We start from the raw sequence: 22,688 nt of genomic DNA, 5'->3' as shown, positions 1-22,688 counted from the left end.
ACCGGCCAGGCAGAGACAGCAAGGGCGGTTCGTTGCTCCAGAGCCTTTCCGTTCACCTTCACACTCCTGGGCCAGACTACACTCAATCATATGACCCACTGAAGAGATGAGTCTTCAGTAAAGACTTAAAGGTTGAGACCGAGTTTGCGTCTCTCACATGGGTAGGCAGACTGTTCCATAAAAATTGAGCTCTATAGGAGAAAGCCCTGCCTCCAGCTGTTTGCTTAGAAATTCTAGGGACAATTAGGAGGCCTGCGTCTTGTGACCGTAGCGTATGTGTAGGTATGTACGGCAGGACCAAATCAGAGAGATAGGTAGGAGCAAGCCCATGTAATGCTTTGTAGGTTAGCAGTAAAACCTTGAAATCAGCCCTTGCTTTGACAGGAAGCCAGTGTAGGGAGGCTAGCACTGGAGTAATATGATCAAATGTTTTGGTTCTAGTCAGGATTCTAGCAGCCGTATTTAGCACTAACTGAAGTTTATTTAGTGCTTTATCCGGGTAGCCGGAAAGTAGAGCATTGCAGTAGTCTAACCTAGAAGTGACAAAAGCATGGATTAATTTTTCTGCATCATTTTTGGACAGAAAGTTTCTGATTTTTGCAATGTTACGTAGATGGAAAAAAGCTGTCCTTGAAATGGTCTTGATATGTTCTTCAAAAGAGAGATCAGGGTCCAGAGTAACGCCAAGGTCCTTCACAGTTTTATTTGAGACGACTGTACAACCATTAAGATTAATTGTCAGATTCAACAGAAGATCTCTTTGTTTCTTTGGACCTAGAACAAGCATCTCTGTTTTGTCCGAGTTTAAAAGTAGAAAGTTTGCAGCCATCCACTTCCTTATGTCTGAAACACATGTTTCTAGCAAGGGCAATTTTGGGGCTTCACCATGTTTCATTGAAATGTACAGCTGTGTGTCATCCGCATAGCAGTGAAAGTTAACATTATGTTTTCGAATAACATCCCCAAGAGGTAAAATATATAGTGAAAACAATAGTGGTCCTAAAACGGAACCTTGAGGAACACCGAAATTTACAGTTGATTTGTCAGAGGACAAACCATTCACAGAGACAAACTGATATCTTTCCGACAGATAAGATCTAAACCAGGCCAGAACTTTTCCGTGTAGACCAATTTGGGTTTCCAATCTCTCCAAAAGAATGTGGTGATCGATGGTATCAAAAGCAGCACTAAGGTCTAGGAGCACGAGGACAGATGCCGAGCCTCGGTCCGATGCCATTAAAATGTCATTTACCACCTTCACAAGTGCAGTCTCAGTGCTATGATGGGGTCTAAAACCAGACTGAAGCATTTTGTATACATTGTTTGTCTTCAGGAAGGCAGTGAGTTGCTGCGCAACAGCCTTTTCTAAATTCTTTGAGAGGAATGGAAGATTCGATATAGGCCGATAGTTTTTTATATTTTCTCGGTCAAGGTTTGGCTTTTTCAAGAGAGGCTTTATTACTGCCACTTTTAGTGAGTTTGGTACACATCCGGTGGATAGAGAGCCATTTATTATGTTCAGCATAGGAGCACAAGAAATACTCCAGATATAACAGACTGATCCTAGACCCCCAACACATAAACTATTGCAGCATAAATACTGGAGGCTGAGACAGGTGGGGTCGGGAGATACTGTGGCCCCGTTCACCTTCACACCCCTGAGCCAGACTACACTCAATCATAGGACCTACTGAAGAGATGAGTCTTCAATAAAGAGGTCAAGACCGAGTCTGCGTCTCTCACATGGGTAGGCAGACCACCAGAGAAAGCCCTGCCTCCAGCTGTTTGCTTAGAAATTCTAGGGACAATTAGGAGGCCTGCGTCTTGTGACCGTAGCGTACGTGTAGGTATGTATGGCAGGACCGAATCGGAAAGATAGGTAGGAGCAAGCCCATGTAATGATTTGTAGGTTAGCAGTAAAACCTTGAAATCACCACTAGCCTTAACAGGAAACCAGTGTAGAGAGGCTATTACTGGAGTAATATGATCAAATTTTTGAGTTCTAGTGAAAATTCTAGCAGCCGTGTTTAGCACTAGCTGAAGTTAATTTAGTGCTTTATCCGGGTAGCCAGAAAGTAGAGCATTGCAGTAGTCTAATCTAGAAGTGAGTGGAGCTAGAGGAGTTAGAGCCCTGTCTATGTTCATAGATAAGATGAGAGCACCCCTCCAGCTAGGATGGATTCCCGTCACTCCTCAGCAGGCCAGGCTTGGTCCTGTTTGTGGGTGAGTCCCAGAAAGAGGGCCAATTATCTACAAATTCTATCTCTTGGGAAGGGCAGAAAACAGTTTTCAACTAGCGATTGAGTTGTGAGACTCTGCTGTAGAGCTCATCACTCCCCCTAACTGGGAGGGGGCCAGAGACAATTACTCGATGCCGACACATCTTTCTCGCTGATATACACACTGAAGCTGTGTTGCACTTGGTGACCTCTGACTGTTTCAGAGGAAAACAGTCATCTAGGAGTACAGTAACCCAGGTTAGGTGTGAATCGGATGATCATATCAACTAGTGTGTTTCTGTGCTCAGGGGATATTTCTGCCTCAGATGTACACAGCAGCAGCGGCCAACATCGCCAACGTGGTGACAAACTATATCCTGCTCTACTGGATGGACCTGGGAGTTATGTAGGTGTGCTCACACAAGAAACATTGATAACAGTGCCATATTCTTAACAGTCAGTAACATAGCCAGAGTATCAATTATGTACCAACTACTGTAATTATGCAATGTTCATTATCATTTCATGGAGTGTGTGTTTTTGTTTGTGTGTTTGTTTTCTAGAGGGTCTGCAGCAGCTAATACACTCTCCCAGCTCTACATATGTTCCTTCTTGTTTGCTTACATTTGTTGGAAGAAGCTACATGTGAAAACATGGGGAGGTAAGAGAAAGTCCATCTCTCTGACTGTGCCAAATTAATGTGACCTATTGAAATAGACCAGTTTGTGTTGGGATAAACAGGCCTTTGTCTCCCCCTACAGGTTGGACCACAGAAGCGCTACAGGAGTGGGGCTCTTATATGAAACTAGCCATCCCCAGTACACTGATGCTATGTTTCGAATGGTGGATCTATGAGCTTGGGGGATTCCTTGCAGGTACATTTCAGCTCTTCAGATTAACACCAATGAACAGTCACATTAAAAAAGGCCAAAACACCCATATCAATGTAACATCCACCTCTGCATTCTTCCCTCTCATTCTCAGGCATGCTGAGTGAAGTGGACCTGGCTGCTCAACATGTGGTCATAATGCTGGCTTTCATCAACTACATGGTAATGTGTACAGAACTCTTTACACACCTACTCGAAAACCTATCATGGAAACCAAATTAAGCCCAATGCACTGGCTATCCAGTCCAAATAAACTGAAGAATAATCCAAAATGTACTGTACATGTGTGCTACAGATCAAGATTAAATCTGAGTTAAAAGCAGACATTATCTTTGTTTGAGGCATGGTTAGACTAAGTAGCAAGCTGTTTATGAGGCGTGTAGATAACGTGTTGTGTTGTGCGGGTAAAGTTCCCCATGGGGATCCAGGCTGCAGCATGTGTTCGTGTGGGGAATGCTCTTGGGGCCGGAGACACAGCTGGGGCCATCCTCACCAGCAAGGTGTCCCTCGCCCTCTCAGGTCAGTCACACACTTACTCTAGCTCATATGGCCCTTATTTCAACCATCACAACTACGGTGAACTATGGTGAACTAAAATTATAATAATTACTTTGACAAACTAGTTGTTTTTTTGCAGTAGTGCATGTCTTTTTCCTCCATTCCACATCCTAGGTTCAATGGCAGTAATTCAGGGAATTGTGCTGATCTCTACTAAAACAGTGATAGCCTTCATGTTTACTTCTGATGAGTAAGTAGGGTGTACATATAGTCAATATAATGATTCAAATCAAGACCGTACCAAATTGTAACCTGACCATCCCAATAATGATTATTTAATTCCTTTTCAGTCAGATCATAGATCTGGTCTCTCAACTCCTCAACGTGTACTGTGTCCTTCAGTTCTTTGATGGGCTAGTGGTAAGTGCACTCAAGTGGTTTGTAACCATTGAATAAATTAATAACATTTTATACAATAGTACTGCTATAATTAGAAATCATGAATATACAGTACCAGTCATAAGTTTGGACACACCTACTCATTCCCGGGTTTTCCTTTATTTTTGTACTATTTTCAACATTGTAGAATATGTTGTGTCTTTGGCTATGCCGGATTAAGTGATATGACATGCTATTCTATAAAATTATTTCTGATTAATCATGTAAATGTAATTAACTAGCGAGTCGGGCACCACAAAATAATATTTATAGAGCTGTTATCTTCCGAATAAACTCTTAAAGACCTAGTTATATTTTACATCAATAGCAGTCAATATTAATCGTCATCTTAATTCAGTCTCATCTGAAAGTTGTAAATTCTTGGTTATCTGCACGAACCCTGGCTAACAAGTTGAATCAGTAATACAAAATTGGGTTTAATTATTTATTTACTAAATACCTAACTAATCACACAGAATTACACATACTGTATGTAACAGTATAACTTTAGTCCGTCCCCTCGCCCATACCCGGGCTCCTCTGCACACATCAACAACTGACACCCACGAAGCATCGTTACCCATCGCTGCACAAAAGCCGCGGTCCTTGCAGAGCAAGGGGAACCACTACTTCAAGGTCTCAAAGCGAGTGACGTCACCGATTGAAACGCTATTAGCACGCACCACCGCTAACTAGCTAGCCTTTTCACATCGGTTACACTCACCCCCCTTTTGACCTCCTCCTTTTCCGCAGCAACCAGTGACCCGGGTCAACAGCATCAATGTAACAGTATAACTTTAGTCCGTCCCCTCGCCCATACCCGGGCTCGAACCAGGGACCATCTGCACACATCAACAACTGACACCCACAAAGCATCGTTACCCATCGCTCCACAAAAACCGCGGTCCTTGCAGAGCAAGGGGAACCACTACTTTAAGGTCTCAAAGCGAGTGATGTCACCGATTGAAATGCTATTAGTGCGCACCACCGCTAACTAGCTAGCCATTTCACATCGGTTACACATACACATAATTAAATCATAACTTGATTACAAATTACGTCATAAAGGAAAACGTCCCTAGCAGGCAGCTTGTTACACAAAAGAAAGGGGGCTGGGTTTGAGTGAAAGAGCAGGAAGAACAAAGGGCAAAGCTGTGCTATCGTAAATACAGTATCTTATGCATTCTAAATTACGGCCCATTTGGAAAAGGAAAATGCAATAAATATTTACTCTGAGCTGCGCTTCGGTAGGTTGGTGGTAGATGGAAGGCCGTGTTGCCCAATCGAGTCCTTCGTCCTTTGAAGAATGTCTCTGCTGGTAAATTTAATACGTTGTAGTAACGTCGTTGTGTGGTAGACGGGATACTCTCTCTGTTCCTTCCTATCCCTCGTTTGCAGCGGCTGGTGCTAACTCAACGGCTAGGAGGGATCACTTCTGTAGTGAATAAGATTTCAAAGTTCATACCATTCGCAACCAAAGCTCACGCTGATGTTGGCTTCGTTCTGTAGTTATTATCTGAACCATTCTGACATCGGACCGTCGTCATCACGTCCTCGGAACAGGAGGTTACATTGTCGTCAAGGGCTTATATAGGAAGGGAGAGGAGGGCGTGTTTGAAAAGTTTTATCCCTTCACAGGGGCAGGCCACTGATTGAGCAGAGCCCTATCTTATGAAAACCCAAATCTCACATTTTAGAAGCTAAAATCACATTTCATCCCATCACGAATAATTTCATATTCAAACATTTAAATTGAACAACAATTGCATGTGAATCCGATAACTCTGATGTGTAGACTTTCCACTGTAGAGTTTATGTAATCTTATCATTGATGAGAATGTCTCAGATGACAACCGAACTGACATCATATTCATTAAGTACCACCGCATATGTTCCATTGGTCGGATTACCAGAATATAGTTCATTTCCCTCCACCTTCTGATGTTCCCAGAATCTCTATGTTAACCAAGGATTTTGCAAATGTAACATCAGTAGGGTAGAGAGAGGAAAAAGAGGGAAAGAGGTATTTATGACGGTCATAAACCTACCCCCCCAGGCCAACATCATGACAAATAGTAGTGAAGACATCAAAACAATTAAATAACACATATGGAATCATGTAGTAACCAAAAAAGTGTTAATCAAATCAAAATATATTTTTATATTTGAGATTCTTCAAAGTAGCCACCCTTGCCCTGATGACAGCTTTCTCTCAACCAGCTTCACCTGAAATGCTTTTCCAACAGTCATGAAGCTTCATGAGGTAGTCACCTGGAATCCATTTCAATTAACAGATGTGCCTTGTTAAAAGTTCATTTGTGGAATTTCTTTCCTTCTTAATCCGTTTGAGCCAATCAGTTGTGTTGTGACAAGGTAGGTGTGGTATACAGAAGATAGCCCTGTTTGGTAAAAGACCAAGTCCATATTATGGCAAGAACAGCTCAAATAAGCAAAGAGAAATGACGGCCCATCATTACTTTAAGATATGAAGGTCAGTTAATCTGGGAACATTGAAAGTTTCTTCAAGAGCAGTCGTAAAAACATTCAAGCGCTATGATGAAATCAAATCAAAGTTTATTTGTCACATGCGCCGAATACAACAGGTGTAGACCTTACCGTGAAATGCTTACTTACTGGCTCTAACCAATAGTGCAAAAAAGGTGTTAGGTGAACAATAGGTAAGTAAAGAAATAAAACAACAGTTAAAAGACAGGCTATATACAGGAGCGAGGCTATAAAAGTAGCGAGGCTACATACAGACACCGGTTAGTCAGCCTGATTGAGGCAGAATGTTCATGTAGATATGGTTAAAGTGACTATGCATACAGTGCCTTGCGAAAGTATTCACCCCCCTTGAACTTTGCGACCTTTTGCCACATTTCAGGCTTCAAACATAAAGATATAAAACTGTATTTTTTTGTGAAGAATCAACAACAAGTGGGACACAATCATGAAGTGGAACGACATGTATTGGATATTTCAAACTTTTTTAACAAATGAAAAACTGAAAAATTGGGCGTGCAAAATTATTCAGCCCCTTTACTTTCAGTGCAGCAAACTCTCTCCAGAAGTTCAGTGAGGATCTCTGAATGATCCAATGTTGACCTAAATGACTAATGATGATAAATACAATCCACCTGTGTGTAATCAAGTCTCCGTATAAATGCACCTGCACTGTGATAGTCTCAGAGGTCCGTTAAAAGCGCAGAGAGCATCATGAAGAACAAGGAACACACCAGGCAGGTCCGAGATACTGTTGTGAAGAAGTTTAAAGCCGGATTTGGATACAAAAAGATTTCCCAAGCTTTAAACATCCCAAGGAGCACTGTGCAAGCGATAATATTGAAATGGAAGGAGTATCAGATCACTGCAAATCTACCAAGACCTGGCCGTCCCTCTAAACTTTCAGCTCATACAAGGAGAAGACTGATCAGAGATGCAGCCAAGAGGCCCATGATCACTCTGGATGAACTGCAGAGATCTACAGCTGAGGTGGGAGACTCTGTCCATAGGACAACAATCAGTCGTATATTGCACAAATCTGGCCTTTATGGAAGAGTGGCAAGAAGAAAGCCATTTCTTAAAGATATCCATAAAAAGTGTCGTTTAAAGTTTGCCACAAGCCACCTGGGAGACACACCAAACATGTGGAAGAAGGTGCTCTGGTCAGATGAAACCAAAATTGAACTTTTTGGCAACAATGCAAATCGTTATGTTTGGCGTAAACGCAACACACTGAACACACCATCCCCACTGTCAAACATGGTGGTGGCAGCATCATGGTTTGGGCCTGCTTTTCTTCAGCAGGGACAGGGAAGATGGTTAAAATTGATGGGAAGATGGATGGAGCCAAATACAGGACCATTCTGGAAGAAAACCTGATGGAGTCTGCAAAAGACCTGAGACTGGGACGGAGATTTGTCTTCCAACAAGACAATGATCCAAAACATAAAGCAAAATCTACAATGGAATGGTTCAAAAATAAACATATCCAGGTGTTAGAATGGCCAAGTCAAAGTCCAGACCTGAATCCAATCGAGAATCTGTGGAAAGAACTGAAAACTGCTGTTCCCAAATGCTCTCCATCCAACCTCACTGAGCTCGAGCTGTTTTGCAAGGAGGAATGGGAAAAAAATTCAGTCTCTTGATGTGCAAAACTGATAGAGACATACCCCAAGCGACTTACAGCTGTAATCGCAGCAAAAGGTGGCGCTACAAAGTATTAATTTAAGGGGGCTGAATAATTTTGCACGCCCAATTTTTCAGTTTTTGATTTGTTAAAAAAGTTTGAAATATCCAATAAATGTCGTTCCACTTCATGATTGTGTCCCACTTGTTGTTGATTCTTCACAAAAAAATACAGTTTTATATCTTTATGTTTGAAGCCTGAAATGTGGCAAAAGGTCGCAAAGTTCAAGGGGGCCGAATACTTTCGCAAGGCACTGTATATGATGAACAGAGAGTAGCAGTAGCATAAAAGAGGGGTTGGCGGGTGGTGGGACACAATGCAGATAGCCCGGTTAGCCAATGTGTGGGAGCACTGGTTTCTCGGCCCAATTGAGGTAGTATGTACATGAATGTATAGTTAAAGTGACTATGCATATATGATAAACAGAGAGTAGTAGCAGCAGCAGAAACATTATTATGCAAATAGTCCGGGTAGCCATTTGATTACCTGTTCAGGAGTCTTATGGCTTGGGGGTAAAAACTGTTGAGAAGCCTTTTTGTCCTACACTTGGCACTCTGGTACCGCTTGCCATGCGGTAGTAGAGAGAACCGTCTTTGACTGGGGTGGCTGGGGTCTTTGACAATTTGGCTCTCATGAGGACCGCCACAGGAAAGGAAGACCCAGAGTTACCTCTGCTGCAGAGGATAAGTTCATTAGAGTTACCAGCCTCAGAAATCGGCAATTAACTGCACCTCAGATTGCAGCCCAAATAAATGCTTCACAGAGTTCAAGTAACAGACACATCTCAACATCAACTGTTCAGAGGAGACTGCGTGAATCAGACCTTCATGGTCGAATTGCTGCAAAGAAACCACTAGAAATCTGTCCTTTGGTCTGATGAGTCAAAATTTGAGATTTTTGGTTCTAACCGCCGTGTCTTTGTGAGACGCAGAGTAGGTGAACGGATGATCTCCACATGTGTGGTTCCTACGGTGAAGCGGAGGAGGAGGTATGATGGTGTGGGGGTGCTTTGATGGCGACACTGTCACGTGAAGAAACTATCAAAGTTCTTGAAATGATCCCGGATTAACTGACCTTCACACCTTAAAGTAATGATGGGCCGTCGTTTCTCTTTGCTTATTTGAGCTGTTCTTGCCATAATATGGACTTGGTCTTTTACCAAACAGGGCTATCTTCTGTATACCACACCTACCTTGTCATAACACAACTGATTGACTCAAATGCATTAAGAAGGAAAGACATTTCACAAATGAACTTTTAACAAGGCACACCTGTTAATTGAAATTGCATTCCATTCCACCTCATGAAGCTCCTCCAAGACTGTTGGAAAAACATTTCAGGTGAAGCTGGTTGAGGGAATGCCAAGAGTGTGCAAAGCTGTTATCAAGGCAAAGGGTGGCTACTTTGAAGAATCTCAAATATAAAATATATTTTGATTTGTTTAACACTATTTTGGTTACTACATGATTCCATATGTGTTATTTCATAGTTTTAATGTATTCACTATTATTCTACAATGTAGAAAATAGTGCAAAAATAAAGAAAAAGCCTTTAATGAGTAGCTGTGTCCAATCTTTTGACTGGTACTGTATGTTGGAATAAGAGGGATCGTCTATGTAATTTTCCAGGATCCTGGAATACTTGTTGAATGAGTGATGAGACATGAAACCTGTTGACCGCCAGCTAACAGTGTGTGTATCTCTCTGTGAACACCCACTAATCTTAGATTTGTCTGTCTGTTCCAGTGTGTGTGCATGGGCATCATCCTGGGCACGGGCAAACAGAAGATAGGAGCGATGGCTAATCTTATCACCTACTACTGTGTGGGTCTTCCACTGGGAATCTCTTTGATGTTCACAGCTGGCCTCAAGGTCCTAGGTATTTACTCATTTCTGAATTTTATGAAAACCGAACACAATTCCTTTTCAAGACCAGAGTTCTTTGCTCATGCTTACTGCCTTGCCACATACTTGCAACAGAAGTATGGTCATGATCAAATTCAGGAAAATATTTTGCTTTCACTAGTAATCAAGAATCATGAATTGCGGGAGTATTATTTATTGAAGATGACACAATGTTCTGTGTCTTTGGTCAAAGCCGGTATAACCTCCTCTCCTCTCCCCCTTTCCCTTTTCCTCTACACAGGGTTCTGGTTAGGCCTGTTCATCTGTGTAATTCTACAGTCCACTTTCTTCATCACCGTCATCTTCAGGCTCAACTGGAAGAGAATGACAGAGAAGGTACGTCACCAGTGTCTTTTCACTTCCGTATCTGGAACATATAATGGCTTAGGTGATTGAAAGACTGACAGCCCATACCTCTATCTTTATGGTTTCTGTGAAGCATAGTAGTGGCTTGGGGCGGGTGAAGGAAATGGTTTGCTGTCAGTTGAGAGCATCATGGAGTTGATCTGTTTGTGACAGGCTGTGAAACGAGCTGGAAAGGCTGGACATATGGTGAGGAATATAGTTGCACCTGACCACACAGAGAACAGTGGAAGTGTGAGTAGAAACATGTTGCTCAGTCCTATGTTCTATATTATTTATACTATACTCTCGCGAATAACATTGTTCTAACCCAGATTGTGCCTGCTTCCACACCCAGACAGTGAATGGATACATTTCAGTGAGTACTGAGGGCCAGGAAGACCTCAGGGGAAGCAATGGGACCCCAGAGGTGAAGAGGGAGGATGGGAGCCCCAGTGGACTGCTCTCCACCACCCAGCTGGTCCTAAGGAGAGGTCTCACTGTACTGGCTGCCATTGTCATCCTGGCTGTGGGGACCAGTGTACATCTTCTCCTGCCTCTACCAATCAGCTCATGGAGCAATCTGAGTGTAGACTGGAGCAACACTACCTTTACCACTACCTCCCCCCCTGAACTCACCCCGTCAACAGTTCTCATCTAGGAGAAATACCTGGGGGACAAACAGACCCTGTAACAAGACAATAGAGGTGCTGTCATAGACATGCTGTGTCAGTGAATCTGTTATATCACCAATTATTACACCTGAAACAGCCCTTTTCTTCAATCTAGAGCCATAGTCATTTTGCCTAATTCTGTGTAAAAAAAACATTTTTTAAAGTATATTTTTCTGCATAGGTTATCTAAGCATACCTCTTTACCTGTTCAATTGTCATTTTAATTAATGATGCACATTTAGTAATTGCTTGCTTTTCTAAAAAAAAAATGGGTTCCAAAAGGGTTCTGCAGCTGTCCCCCTAGGATAACCCAGGGTTCTACCTGGAACCAAAAAGGGTTCTACCTGGAACCAAAAATGGCAAAAAGGGTTATCCTAGGCGGACAGCCGCAGAACCCTTTTGGAACCCATTTTTCTTAGAGTTTAGTTATGAGGTTGGGAACCTATCTAGCTGGCTAGCTAAAGCCAACTTCAAGAAGGAATCAATAGGCTACACAGTTTGATTAAATTAATTTACAAACATACCCTTCTGCCCATCACTGGCAGCTAGAATCAAATCAAATGCTGTGTGTGTCACTCTACACTCTCTCTCTCTTATCCTCCACTGATGATATTGCACACACTAGAGTTTCTAGCTTCCTGCCTAAGTATATCTTTCCTCTGTGCACCTTGGAAGGAAACACTTATGAGGAAGAATGGGGGGGGGGGTATTGGTTCAGTCGGTGTGCCCCCACCGCAAAATACCGCTGACAGATCTTGTTATAAATAATTAGGATAAAACGTTGGCTTAAAAAAGTTAAGTAGTTCATTTACATTTTTTATTATAAGGGGGTATGTGCCTTTGGGCCCCCTATGGGTATGACACCACTGTTTTTGGAATTAATTAATAGAATGGAATACAAACATTTTGGATGGTACAGTGTGAGTCTGTCTTTACTTTTTGGTTTGCACTATATTATTACCATGAGAAAACATTAGGTTTGATTGGTTTGTGTAATCAGCTCAGACAATGTGATACAATTTCATTCAGATGAGAAATGAAAAGATCCAGAATATATAATCCGTTGGCTCCTCACAGACCAACAGTACTGGAACAATTTGGCACCATAGTTTGGCCAGCTCCTATCCAGTCCTATCTTCTCTGTATCATTGCTTAGGTGGTCCTCTGACCACTCTGGTTGAGTGGAGCTATCTCTGGAACCCATCCTCTCTGGAACTCACTCTGTGTTCTTCAAGTGAGGTTGGTGAGCAGTAGGTTGATGATGATTCCCAGGGCCAGGATGAAGAGCATGACACACAGAGCCAGGCCCCTCCGCATAACCAGGGCCCTGTGGGCCAGAAGGGCCTCCGTCTTGCTAAGGGCCACCCTGTCCCCAACCTCACCGTCAGCATCAGCCCCATCCTCAGCCAGGGCATTTCTGTCTGTGTGGCCCTCACAGGGAGCTATATCATTTGATTGGGCCTCTGGGGCCATGTCTGTCACACAGAAACACACCTATTAGACAGAGCATTGATTCTTCCATAAACAATAATAAAATTATACATTTGTAAAGCCATGTAAAGAGATATGATGATGAATGAGTAAAGTGAAGGGTCAATGATTAAACTGAGACTTTCTTACCCATGTCTGTAGAGTTCCCCTGTACCTCAGCTCTGATCTGGGCCTGCAAACAACCCAACACATCACCATGAATATCCTCTCCAAGGCATTTACATGAAATGAAATAAAGACTTGAGTGTTGTGCCTTTGTTCCCTCACCTCTACAGTGGCTTTCTTCCAGTTCATTCTGGATAGGTAGAGGATGAGGAAGGAGGACTGTAGGAACACACAGGTAAACAGACCGGTCCACAGGCCTGGGGGTGGAGACAAAGCATAACGGTAACAGTCAAAGAAGTGAAGACACCTGAAGGAAGCAGTAGGGAGATTGGCACCAGTTTGTCTTTGCTTTAGCCAACTTGTCACCTTGCCACACAAACCAACAATGTAATGTTGTTAAATTACGAAACAGTCAGGCGCCTAGGTGCAATACGGGAGCAATCAAAAGACTGAAAAAGGAATGAAATATTACTCCATAAATTCAAAGGACAAAATGTGAAACACATTTATAGATGTTCTTACCCATGATTCCTAGTTTGGCAGCAAACATCAGGGACACTCCAATAGGAAAGCCAACCCCATAGTAACCCAGGATGTTGCATATCGCCCCAACCTTCTGCTTACCTGCACCCCTTATAATACTACCTGAGGCAGCCTGGGGAACCAGGAGAAACAGAGACCCAGTTACTGTTGTACTACAAACATACAGTGCCTTCGGAAAGTATTCAGACCCCTTGATGTTACAGCCTTATTTTAAAATGTATCAAATAAAATCCTCATCAAGCTACATATAATACCCCATAATCACAAAGCGAAAAACAGATTTTTTGACATAACCTGGCACCATAACCTTTGACAAAACCTGGCACCATCTCTAAGATGAAGCAGGGTGGTGGCAGAATCATGCTGTGGGGATGGTTTTTAGTGGCAGGGACTGGGAGACTAGTCAGGATTGAGGGAAAGATGAACAGAGCAAATTACAGAGAGATCCTTAATGAAAACCTCCTCCAGAATGCTCAGGACCTCAAACTGGGGTGAGGTTCATCTTCAACAGGACAATGACCTTAAGCACACAGCCAAGATAATGCAAGTCTCTGAATGTCCTTGAGTGGCCCAGCCAGAGCCCAGACATGAACCCAATCGAACATCTCTTGAGAGACCTGAAAATAGCTGTGCAGTGACGCTCCTCATCCAACCTGACAGAGCTTGAGAGGATCTGCAGAGAAGAATGGGAGAAACTCCCCAAATACAGGTGTGCCAAGCTTGTAGCATCATACCCAAGAAGACTCAAGCCTGTAATCGCTGCCAAAAGGTGCTTCAACAAAATACTGAGTAAAGGGTCTGAATATTTATGTAAATGTCATATATATATATATATATATATGTAATCCTGGTTTTGCTCTGTCATTATGGGGTATTGTGTATAGATTGATGAGGGGGGAAATAATGTAATACATTTTAGAATAAGGCTGTAATGTAACAAATGTGGAAGAAGTCTTTCCTTAATGCACTGTACCTGTTATAATAGTACCTTTGATATTATAAAGAGTGGATCTGTGATGTGATGAGTAAAGGGAGCTGTGATACAGTAGCAGCATTGACTCCTTACCGATATTGCATCTAACAGAAGAAAAGGGGCGTAGAAAGCCATAACTTGAGCAACCCTCTCTCTGATCTGCCTGTTGGTAGAAATTCAGGGGGAAGAAATACATTCAGTTATGTAAATCAATGACAGAGGCATCTCACCCTAGTTAAAGTGTGAAGGAATTTGTAAGCAAAGTTCATGACTGTGTACTTCTGTGTTACAGTGAGTGACTTAGCTATGTCATAAAAAAAGGTCATCGATGTTCACGCTCATACACAGATACATTACAACACACCAGGGTTGTATTAAAACACAACAAACTGCAAAGTCATGGCGATGAACAACAGTTCCCAAAGCCACAGAAGCAAATCTGTAGTGGTAAATTACCACAGACTACATTACTCACTCATCATATGTAAAGACATAGGAGATTTTGTCCTTCAGTATCCCAACAAGAACCGACAAGCACACAGAAACTGACCCTGGACAGAGACAAAAGGTCATCCATAGACTGAACACCTTTCTTCAGTGAAACGTATCATTTAGTTATCGTATTAATGCTTTATTTTCTCTTGTCAATCTTTGACATATTATTTGAGGTCTACACACGTACCAGCACAGAACATGGCCAGCTTGGCAGACAGCTTGGCCTGCTCTGTATCTCCAGCCCCCAGAGCATTGCCCACCCTCACACTGCCTGCCACACTGAACCCTAGAGGGAACTGACAGCACAGACATGCACGCACACACGCACGCATGCACACACACACACACACACACACACACACACACACACACACACACACACACACACACACACACACACACACACACACACACACACACACACACACACACACACACACACACACACACACACACACACACACACACACACACACACACACACACACACACACACACGCACACACACACACATGGCTTACTCTCTATGTGACTAGTGTAAAATATGGTATGATGGATGAACATTTGCCAAAAAGTTTTTTTTAAAGTCTTAACTATATATTTACCATGTAGCAAATGTTTGCCAGTTCATAGACGACTGATTGTGCTCCAAGCTCCACCTCACTTATCAGACCTGCCATTGAGAGGTAGTGAGACAGGATATCAAACCAAAGCAGAAACACTGTAACATCTAAACAGTGTGTAATGTGTAGAAATACCCACAAGCAAACAGTCAAATCTAGAACACCATTTCACATAAAACAAATAACAATAGAGAGACATTCAATGACATTCATAGACTTCAATGCAAAACAACCAGATAGCTAAATAACTAAATAACCAGACACCAAATAGACCTGCTTCCATCTGTTGCCGTACCTGCTAGAAAACCTCCAATCTCATAGGTCCACCACTCCACACACAGCATGATCATGCTAGGAATAGCCAGGTGGACGTATGTGTCCCAGTCTTCCAGGCACTCCCAAGACCAGCCTACAAGGAACACAAGGCTCAGACACTGGGAACCTCACTGAAAGGTTCATGCTCATGTTCTCACAGAAGGTGTTTGGGTCTGAACCAAAACCATGCTGTGTTAATGCATTAGGAAGCCAAAAACAGCACACTTGGTTTGACATTGCACTGCTGTCCCTCAATAAATGCATATTACAGTTTTTTCCAACTGCTTACACACAAAATCTTTTCATGTCACACGATTTTTGAAACCTCTCACTCAAAGTGCAAAACTACACACTAAATATCCAAAACCATAAGTTATTTCTCAGCCTTTGACTCAGTTCTCAATTGCATAAAACACTTTTTTCAAAACACTACACACAATTCTCTACCTAAAACACAAAAATCTAACTTGCTTTCCTTTTCCAAACACAACCAATCAAAATGCTACACTTACTCACCAGGTCACACACACACACACTTGTGCAAACACTAATAGCTTAACTGATCACTAACCAATCACTGCTTTACTGTAGTATAGGCCTATAAATAGGTCAAAGGTCAGATTACCTGTTTTGAACAATGGATGCCAACAATGGACAGAGAGCAAGAGGAGTAGGAGGGAGAGGAAGAGGAAGAAGAGGACTAGGGCAAAGAAGAGAAGGAAGGAGAGCCATCTCTGATGAAATTAGGGCAACACTTGTTGATCATGTGATCAACCACGGTTTGACCAACTTGAGTCGATTTACAGTGGCGTCCATAACTCGAACCTTCAGAAATGAGAACAGGTATGCAACTATCTAATGACTATTTTAGCATTACAATAATGTACTGTAAAATACGTATGACTGCATAGTATTGCATAAACATTTGTAACTCTAAGCCATCCATTTACTGCACTGCATTGAATGAATGAGGTTGGTTATCATGCTGTACTACATTTTTTTGTACATTGTTTACAGTTCCTATGCTGAACACATACTGTGTTTGAATTCTGTACAGAGTGGAAAGGCAAAGACATCATGGAGGACGAAGACGCTTGTTTACAGATGTACAAGAGACTGCAATTATAAATATGGTTTTGGCCAACAATGCAATTAGGATTCGAGAGATAAGAGAACATATCTTGACTAATGACACCATATTTAACAACATCAATGCTGTAAGCCTGTCCACCATACAACACATCCTCCAACGGCACCGAGTGACGATGAAACAACTTTACAAGGTGCCATTTGAGAGAAACTCTGACAGAGTCAAGAATATGCGACATGACTTTGTAGAGGTATGTATGCAACACTACTTCCAGTACTTCAGACATACCATATTTACTAATCGGTATATCCTTTTGTCTGTTACAGAGAGTATTGGAGCTGGATGCCCATGTAATTCGCCATGAATATATTTATGTGGATGAGGTTGGCTTCAACCTCACCAAAACCAGGCGCCGGGGAAGAATTGTAATAGGACAGAGGGCAATTAGCAATGTCCCTGGACAGCGTGGGGGTAATATAACTATGTGTGCTGCCATCACTCAAAACGAGGTCCTCCATTACAATGTCACACTGGGTCCGTACAACACCGGCCATATGCTCACTTTTCTGGATGCAATTTACACAATGCTTGTCCCTGATCCAGATCAGGAGCCTGCTAGATTTGTGGTTTTATGGGACAATGTTAGTTTTCACCGGGCTGTTCTGGCCCAAAACTGGTTTGCCACCCATCCACAATTTGTAGTTTTGTACCTACCCCCAGACTCACCTTTTCTAAATCCCATAGAGGAATTCTTCTCAGCCTGGCGCTGGAAAGTGTATGATGGCTAACCCTATGCCCGCATGCTGCTACTCCAGGTAATGGAGGACGCATGTGGGGACATAGAGGTTGCCTCTGTCCAAGATTGGATACGCCATGCTAGGAGATACTTCCCTCCATGTTTGGCAAGAGAAAACGTATCTTGTGATGTGGACATAGTATAGTATTGTAGCCAGACCCAGGCCGGAGAAGAGATGGAGCGTAGCTTAGCACCCCCCTATCAATTCCTGGACTGTTTTGGGAATTGTGTGTAGAGTTTTGAAACAATGAGACAGTTTTGAAAACGTGTGTAAGCAGTTGGAAAAAACTGTAATAAATGCATATTATGCATCACTTTGTATGGGGTCCATTCAAGTCACAGACAGTTCAAAGAGTTTGTGGATTTGGTGGTATAAGATCTACTTTAGTGTAATCATGTCTCACCTGCCCAGGTGGCCTTGTGTAGTCCCTTCCATATGATGTAGCTATAGAGCATAACAGCAAGAGAGAGCTGAGAGATGGTGTTGGCCCACGCAGACCCACTGTCACCCGAAAACAATCCACAACATACATTACATCCTATAGCCCTCAATGCTAACAATTACCATCCCATCCTATAGCCCTCAATGGTAATGGTAGTGAGAGAATAATCACTGTTTGGGGATGACACTCACGCTACACCCAGGCCCAGAACATAGAGGAAGATGTAGTTGATGAGGGCATTCAGTAGGTTAGCCACCACACCTGTGATGACCTGCGGCCATATGATTCCCTGAAGGACAATAAAGCTTCATTCAGATCAAATGGTCAGGGGATTATTCTCTTTGCAGGGCAACTGACTGAGGTCTAGGTTAGCTCTAACCTGATTCTGTAGATATCTGGCCTCCAGCTGGTAAATAAAAGTGGCCTGTTAAAAAATGTATGATGAACATGTTTCAGTAAGTTATTGACATGATAAATTCATTATTATCTTAATTGCAGTGGTGGAAAAATTATCAAATTGTCACACTTGAGTAAAAGTAAAGATACCTTAATAGAAAATTACTCAAGTAAAAGTGAAAGTCACCCAGTAAAATATTACTTGAGTAAAAGTCTAAAAGTATTTGGTTTTCAATATACTTCAGTATCAAAAGTAAATAAATATTTTGAAATAGCTTATATTATGCAAACCAGAAGGCACAATATTTTTGGTTTATGTAATTTACAGATTGTATTTATTTATTTATTTATTTTAACCTTTATTTAACCAGGCAGGCAAGTTGAGAACAAGTTCTCATTTACAATTGCGACCTGGCCAAGATAAAGCAAAGCAGTTTGACACATACAACAACACAGAGTTACACATGGAGTAAAACAAACATACAGTCAATAATACAGTAGAAAAATAAGTCTATATACAATGTGAGCAAATGAGGTGAGATAAGGTAGAGGCAAAAAAGGGCATGTTGGCGAAGTAAATACAATATAGCAAGTAAAACACTGGAATGGTAGATTTGTAGTGGAGGAATGTGCAAAGTAGAAATGGAAATAATGGGGTGCAAAGAAGCTAAATAAATAAATACAGTAGGGGAAGAGGTAGTTGTTTGGGCTAAATTATAGATGGGCTATGTACAGGTGCAGTAATCTGTGAGCTGCTCTGACAGCTGGTGCTTAAAGCTAGTGAGGGAGATAAGTGTTTCCAGTTCCAGAGATTTTTGTAGTTCGTTCCAGTCATTGGCAGCAGAGAACTGGAAGGAGAGGCGGCCAAAGGAGGAATTGGATTTTGGGGGTGACCAGAGAGATATACCTGCTGGAGCGCGTGCTACAGGTGGGTGCTGCTATGGTGACCAGCGAGCTGAGATAAGGGGGGACTTTACCTAGCAGGGTCTTGTAGATGACCTGGAGCCAGTGGGTTTGGCGACGAGTATGAAGCGAGGGCCAGCCAACGAGAGCGTACAGGTCTCAATGGTGGGTAGTATATGGGGCTTTGGTAACAAAACGGATGTCATTGTGATAGACTGCATCCAATTTATTGAGTAGGGTATTGGAGGCTATTTTGTAAATAACATCGCTGAAGTCGAGGATCGGTAGGATGGTCAGTTTTACGAGGGTATGGTTGGCAGCATGAATGAAGGATGCTTTCTTGCGAAATAGGAAGCCAATTCTAGATTTAACTTTGGATTGGAGATGTTTGATGTGAGTCTGGAAGGAGAGTTTACAGTCTAACCAGACACCTAGGTATTCTAAGTCAGAACCGTCCAGAGTAATAATGCTGGACGGGCGGGCAGGTGCAGGCAGCGATCGGTTGAAAAGCATGCATTTAGTTTTACTTGTATTTAAGAGCAGTTGGAGGCCATGGAAGGAGAGTTGTATGGCATTAAAGCTTGTCTGGAGGGTTGATAACACAGTGTCCAAAGACGGGCCAGAAGTATACAGAATGGTGTCGTCTGCGAATAGGTGGATCAGAGACTCACCAGCAGCAAGAAGGACATCATTGATGTATACAGAGAAGAGAGTCGGCCCAAGAATGGAACCCTGTGGCACCCCCATAGAGACTGCCAGAGGCCCGGACAACAGGCCCTCCGATTTGACACACTGAACTCTATCAGAGAAGTAGTTGGTGAACCAGGCGAGGCAATCATTTGAGAAACTAAGGCTATCGAGTCTGCCGATGAGGATGTGGTGATTGACAGAGTCGAAAGCCTTGGCCAGGTCAATGAATACGGCTGCACAGTATTGTTTCTTATCGATGGCGGTTAAGATATCGTTTAGGACCTTGAGCGTGGCTGAGGTGCACCCATGATCAGCTCTGAAACCAGATTGCATAGCGGAGAAGGTGCGGTGAGATTCGAAATGGTCGGTAATCTGTTTGTTGACTTGGCTTTCGAAGACCTTAGAAAGGCAGGGTAGGATAGATATAGGTCTGTAGCAGTTTGGGTCTAGAGTGTCTCCCCCTTTGAAGAGGGGGATGACCGCAGCTGCTTTGAATCTTTGGGGATCTCAGATGACACGAAAGAGAAGTTGAACAGGCTAGTAACATAGGCTAGTAAAGTAACATACAGATACCCCAAAAACTACTTAAGTAGCACTTTAAAGTATTTTTATTTTACACTACTGCTTAATCGACTGTGTTCACGTGTGTCTGGGTAGATAGATGTACTCACTGGGAGTGCTGGCATAAAAATCTTCACATAGATCTGAGACAACCTAAAGTGACATAAGAGAGCTCTATCAGAATGATCCAAAACAGTAATCACATTCTACAAACCAATCTCTACATGTCACTTGTGAATCACAGAAAACAGACACATTCACAGACATAGCCTGTGTCCCAAATATCATTCTATTCCCTATGGGCCCTGGTCAAAAGTACCGCACTATGTAAGGAATAGGGTGCCATTTAGATGTCTATTAGATCTGGGGTAACTGTGTGCAGTGACTGGAAGAGTCTGACCTACCTGGCGACCTCTGGGCTCTGTTTGACAGCCAGGAGGATGGGTTCTGTGTTGATGAGAATAGCCCAGCATGGGAAACAGGCCAGAAGTTGAATGAGGATGGCTCTCTGTAGAATGACCCCAACTTTCAGGAGGTTGCGGCTCCCAAAGGTCTGCAGGGAGAAATAATCAAGTTCATCTTTGAGTGGAATGGCAGGATACTGTAGCTATGGTCCAGGGTGCTACATCAATCAATCAAATGTATTTATAAAGCCCTTTTACATCAGTCAATGTCACAAAGTGCTGTACAGAAACCCAGCCTAAAACCCCAAACAGGAATCAATACAGATGTAGAAGCAAGTTGGCTAGGAAAAACTCCCTAGAAAGGCAGGAACCTAGGAAGAAACCTAGAGAGGAACCAGGCTATGAGGGTTGGCCAGTCCTCTTCTGGCTGTGCCGGGTCGAGATTATAACAGTACATGGCCAAGATGTTCAAACGTTCATAGATGACCAACAGGGTCAAATAATAATCCCAGTGGTGATTACATGCAGCTTACTGATATTGAGCAATAACAAGCTGTGTAGGACCCCCTGGACCAGAGCTATGACGACGATGCTATTGGTAACATTTTTGGGACAGTGGTCTGTGTTAGGAGGAGGAAACAGACTAGGTTTCATACCTACCTGAGATATGAGTGTGTCACACGCTGATGATAAACCAGACCCAATGGAGATACCTGTAACATTAATCACCTGGAAGACCAGAACAGAGATTTTGAGAAATGTTGAAATTGGTTGAAACTGTAAATTTCATAGTGTGCTGTAATTTCAACAGTTATGCAATATTACCACAGCTAGGTACCAGTCTGTTTGTGACATCATGTTTAGCATGACACGAAGTGGCAGAAGTCATATTATGGCACAAACATACTGGTACCCAGTATAATATTACCCACAATTGTTGTAATAAAAAAGTTATTTAAACTCATAAGTCAATCAATACTTACAGCTATGGCGAGAGCCACCCCTGCCAGTTCTGTCTTCCCCAAATGGCCACAGAAAACTGTACTGACGAAACTCACTAAAAAGACCATGAGCTGAGCCATAACCTGGTGCCGATACAACCACAACATTTGATAAATCAGTTGATGTAGTTGTGTATACTATCCGGAATCTGTGTAGTGAATAGGCCTAACACTGAAGTGTTGTACATGCATCAAATGTATGGTTTGAGGTCATTCAAAGTAATTCAGGTTGAACAGGCAAGGTGATAGATGAAGCGATGAAAAAACATCTATAGTGTGCCAGATGCCAGTAATCTATAATTAGCCAGTGTGCCAGTGGCCTTTAAGTGAATTCAAAATTATATAAGAAACACTGATAAATAACAATAATAATTGAATCTAGAAATGTACTGTTTCATATAACTCTGAATTAATTGTGGACACGTAAAATGTAATGAAGATGTTTCTTACCACAGGCCCAGCCAATGTTGATAATTCAATCATTTCTTTTTTGAAGTCAACAGGAATCAACCTGCGAATACATCTCAAACAGTTCCCAAATATTGTCAATGAATATGAAGAGCTTTCATTCCCATTCGTCCTACTCTCCACATTTACATTAGTATCCATTTCTAAAGACTGTCACTCAGAAAAGTCTGTATGGTCAAGTAAGAACAAGGTGGTATTCTAGCTACCAGCTGCCAGAGTGAGACTTCCGATCTGATG

At 42.3% G+C, this 22,688-nt stretch overlaps 2 protein-coding genes across 5 annotated transcripts in view; one reads left to right on the top strand and one right to left on the bottom strand.

Moving 5' to 3' along the window:
- The window catches only part of LOC115136741 (multidrug and toxin extrusion protein 1-like), a 23,335-nt gene extending 11,402 nt beyond the window's left edge, over positions 1–11,933 (top strand). Inside the window, exons 7-17 of the mRNA XM_029672485.2 lie at positions 2,528–2,625; positions 2,783–2,880; positions 2,981–3,094; positions 3,204–3,271; positions 3,520–3,628; positions 3,782–3,857; positions 3,958–4,027; positions 9,980–10,112; positions 10,380–10,474; positions 10,658–10,735; positions 10,839–11,933. Of these exons, the coding sequence (XP_029528345.1) occupies positions 2,528–2,625; positions 2,783–2,880; positions 2,981–3,094; positions 3,204–3,271; positions 3,520–3,628; positions 3,782–3,857; positions 3,958–4,027; positions 9,980–10,112; positions 10,380–10,474; positions 10,658–10,735; positions 10,839–11,141 (1,242 nt within the window). The 3' untranslated portion in view covers positions 11,142–11,933. The remainder of the gene's footprint in view (positions 1–2,527; positions 2,626–2,782; positions 2,881–2,980; positions 3,095–3,203; positions 3,272–3,519; positions 3,629–3,781; positions 3,858–3,957; positions 4,028–9,979; positions 10,113–10,379; positions 10,475–10,657; positions 10,736–10,838) is intronic.
- LOC115136742 (multidrug and toxin extrusion protein 1-like) lies at positions 10,617–22,688 on the bottom strand. 4 transcript variants are annotated; one of them, XM_029672489.2, is made up of 18 exons: positions 22,434–22,688; positions 21,966–22,067; positions 21,643–21,711; positions 20,983–21,131; positions 20,689–20,731; positions 18,408–18,452; positions 18,220–18,317; positions 17,990–18,087; positions 15,680–15,793; positions 15,367–15,434; positions 14,949–15,057; positions 14,742–14,817; positions 14,360–14,429; positions 13,273–13,405; positions 12,913–13,007; positions 12,775–12,817; positions 12,375–12,629; positions 10,617–11,168 (listed from the first exon to the last, which is right to left on the bottom strand). In XM_029672489.2, exons 1-17 carry the CDS (start codon positions 22,590–22,592, stop codon positions 12,385–12,387), a joined length of 1,716 nt encoding a protein of 571 aa, XP_029528349.2. In that variant the 5' UTR covers positions 22,593–22,688; the 3' UTR covers positions 10,617–11,168; positions 12,375–12,384. The 4 variants fall into 4 exon arrangements, with proteins under 4 accessions (XP_029528349.2, XP_029528347.2, XP_029528346.2 ...); XM_029672487.2 differs by having other exon boundaries at positions 10,622–10,709; XM_029672486.2 differs by lacking the exon at positions 10,617–11,168 and having other exon boundaries at positions 12,069–12,629.

This window comes from Oncorhynchus nerka, linkage group LG11 (genome assembly GCF_034236695.1).
Source record: "Oncorhynchus nerka isolate Pitt River linkage group LG11, Oner_Uvic_2.0, whole genome shotgun sequence".
Taxonomy (NCBI): domain Eukaryota; kingdom Metazoa; phylum Chordata; class Actinopteri; order Salmoniformes; family Salmonidae; genus Oncorhynchus; species Oncorhynchus nerka.
The sequence above is the reverse complement of the archived record's forward strand: the minus strand, read 5'-3'. Positions and strand labels throughout refer to the sequence as shown.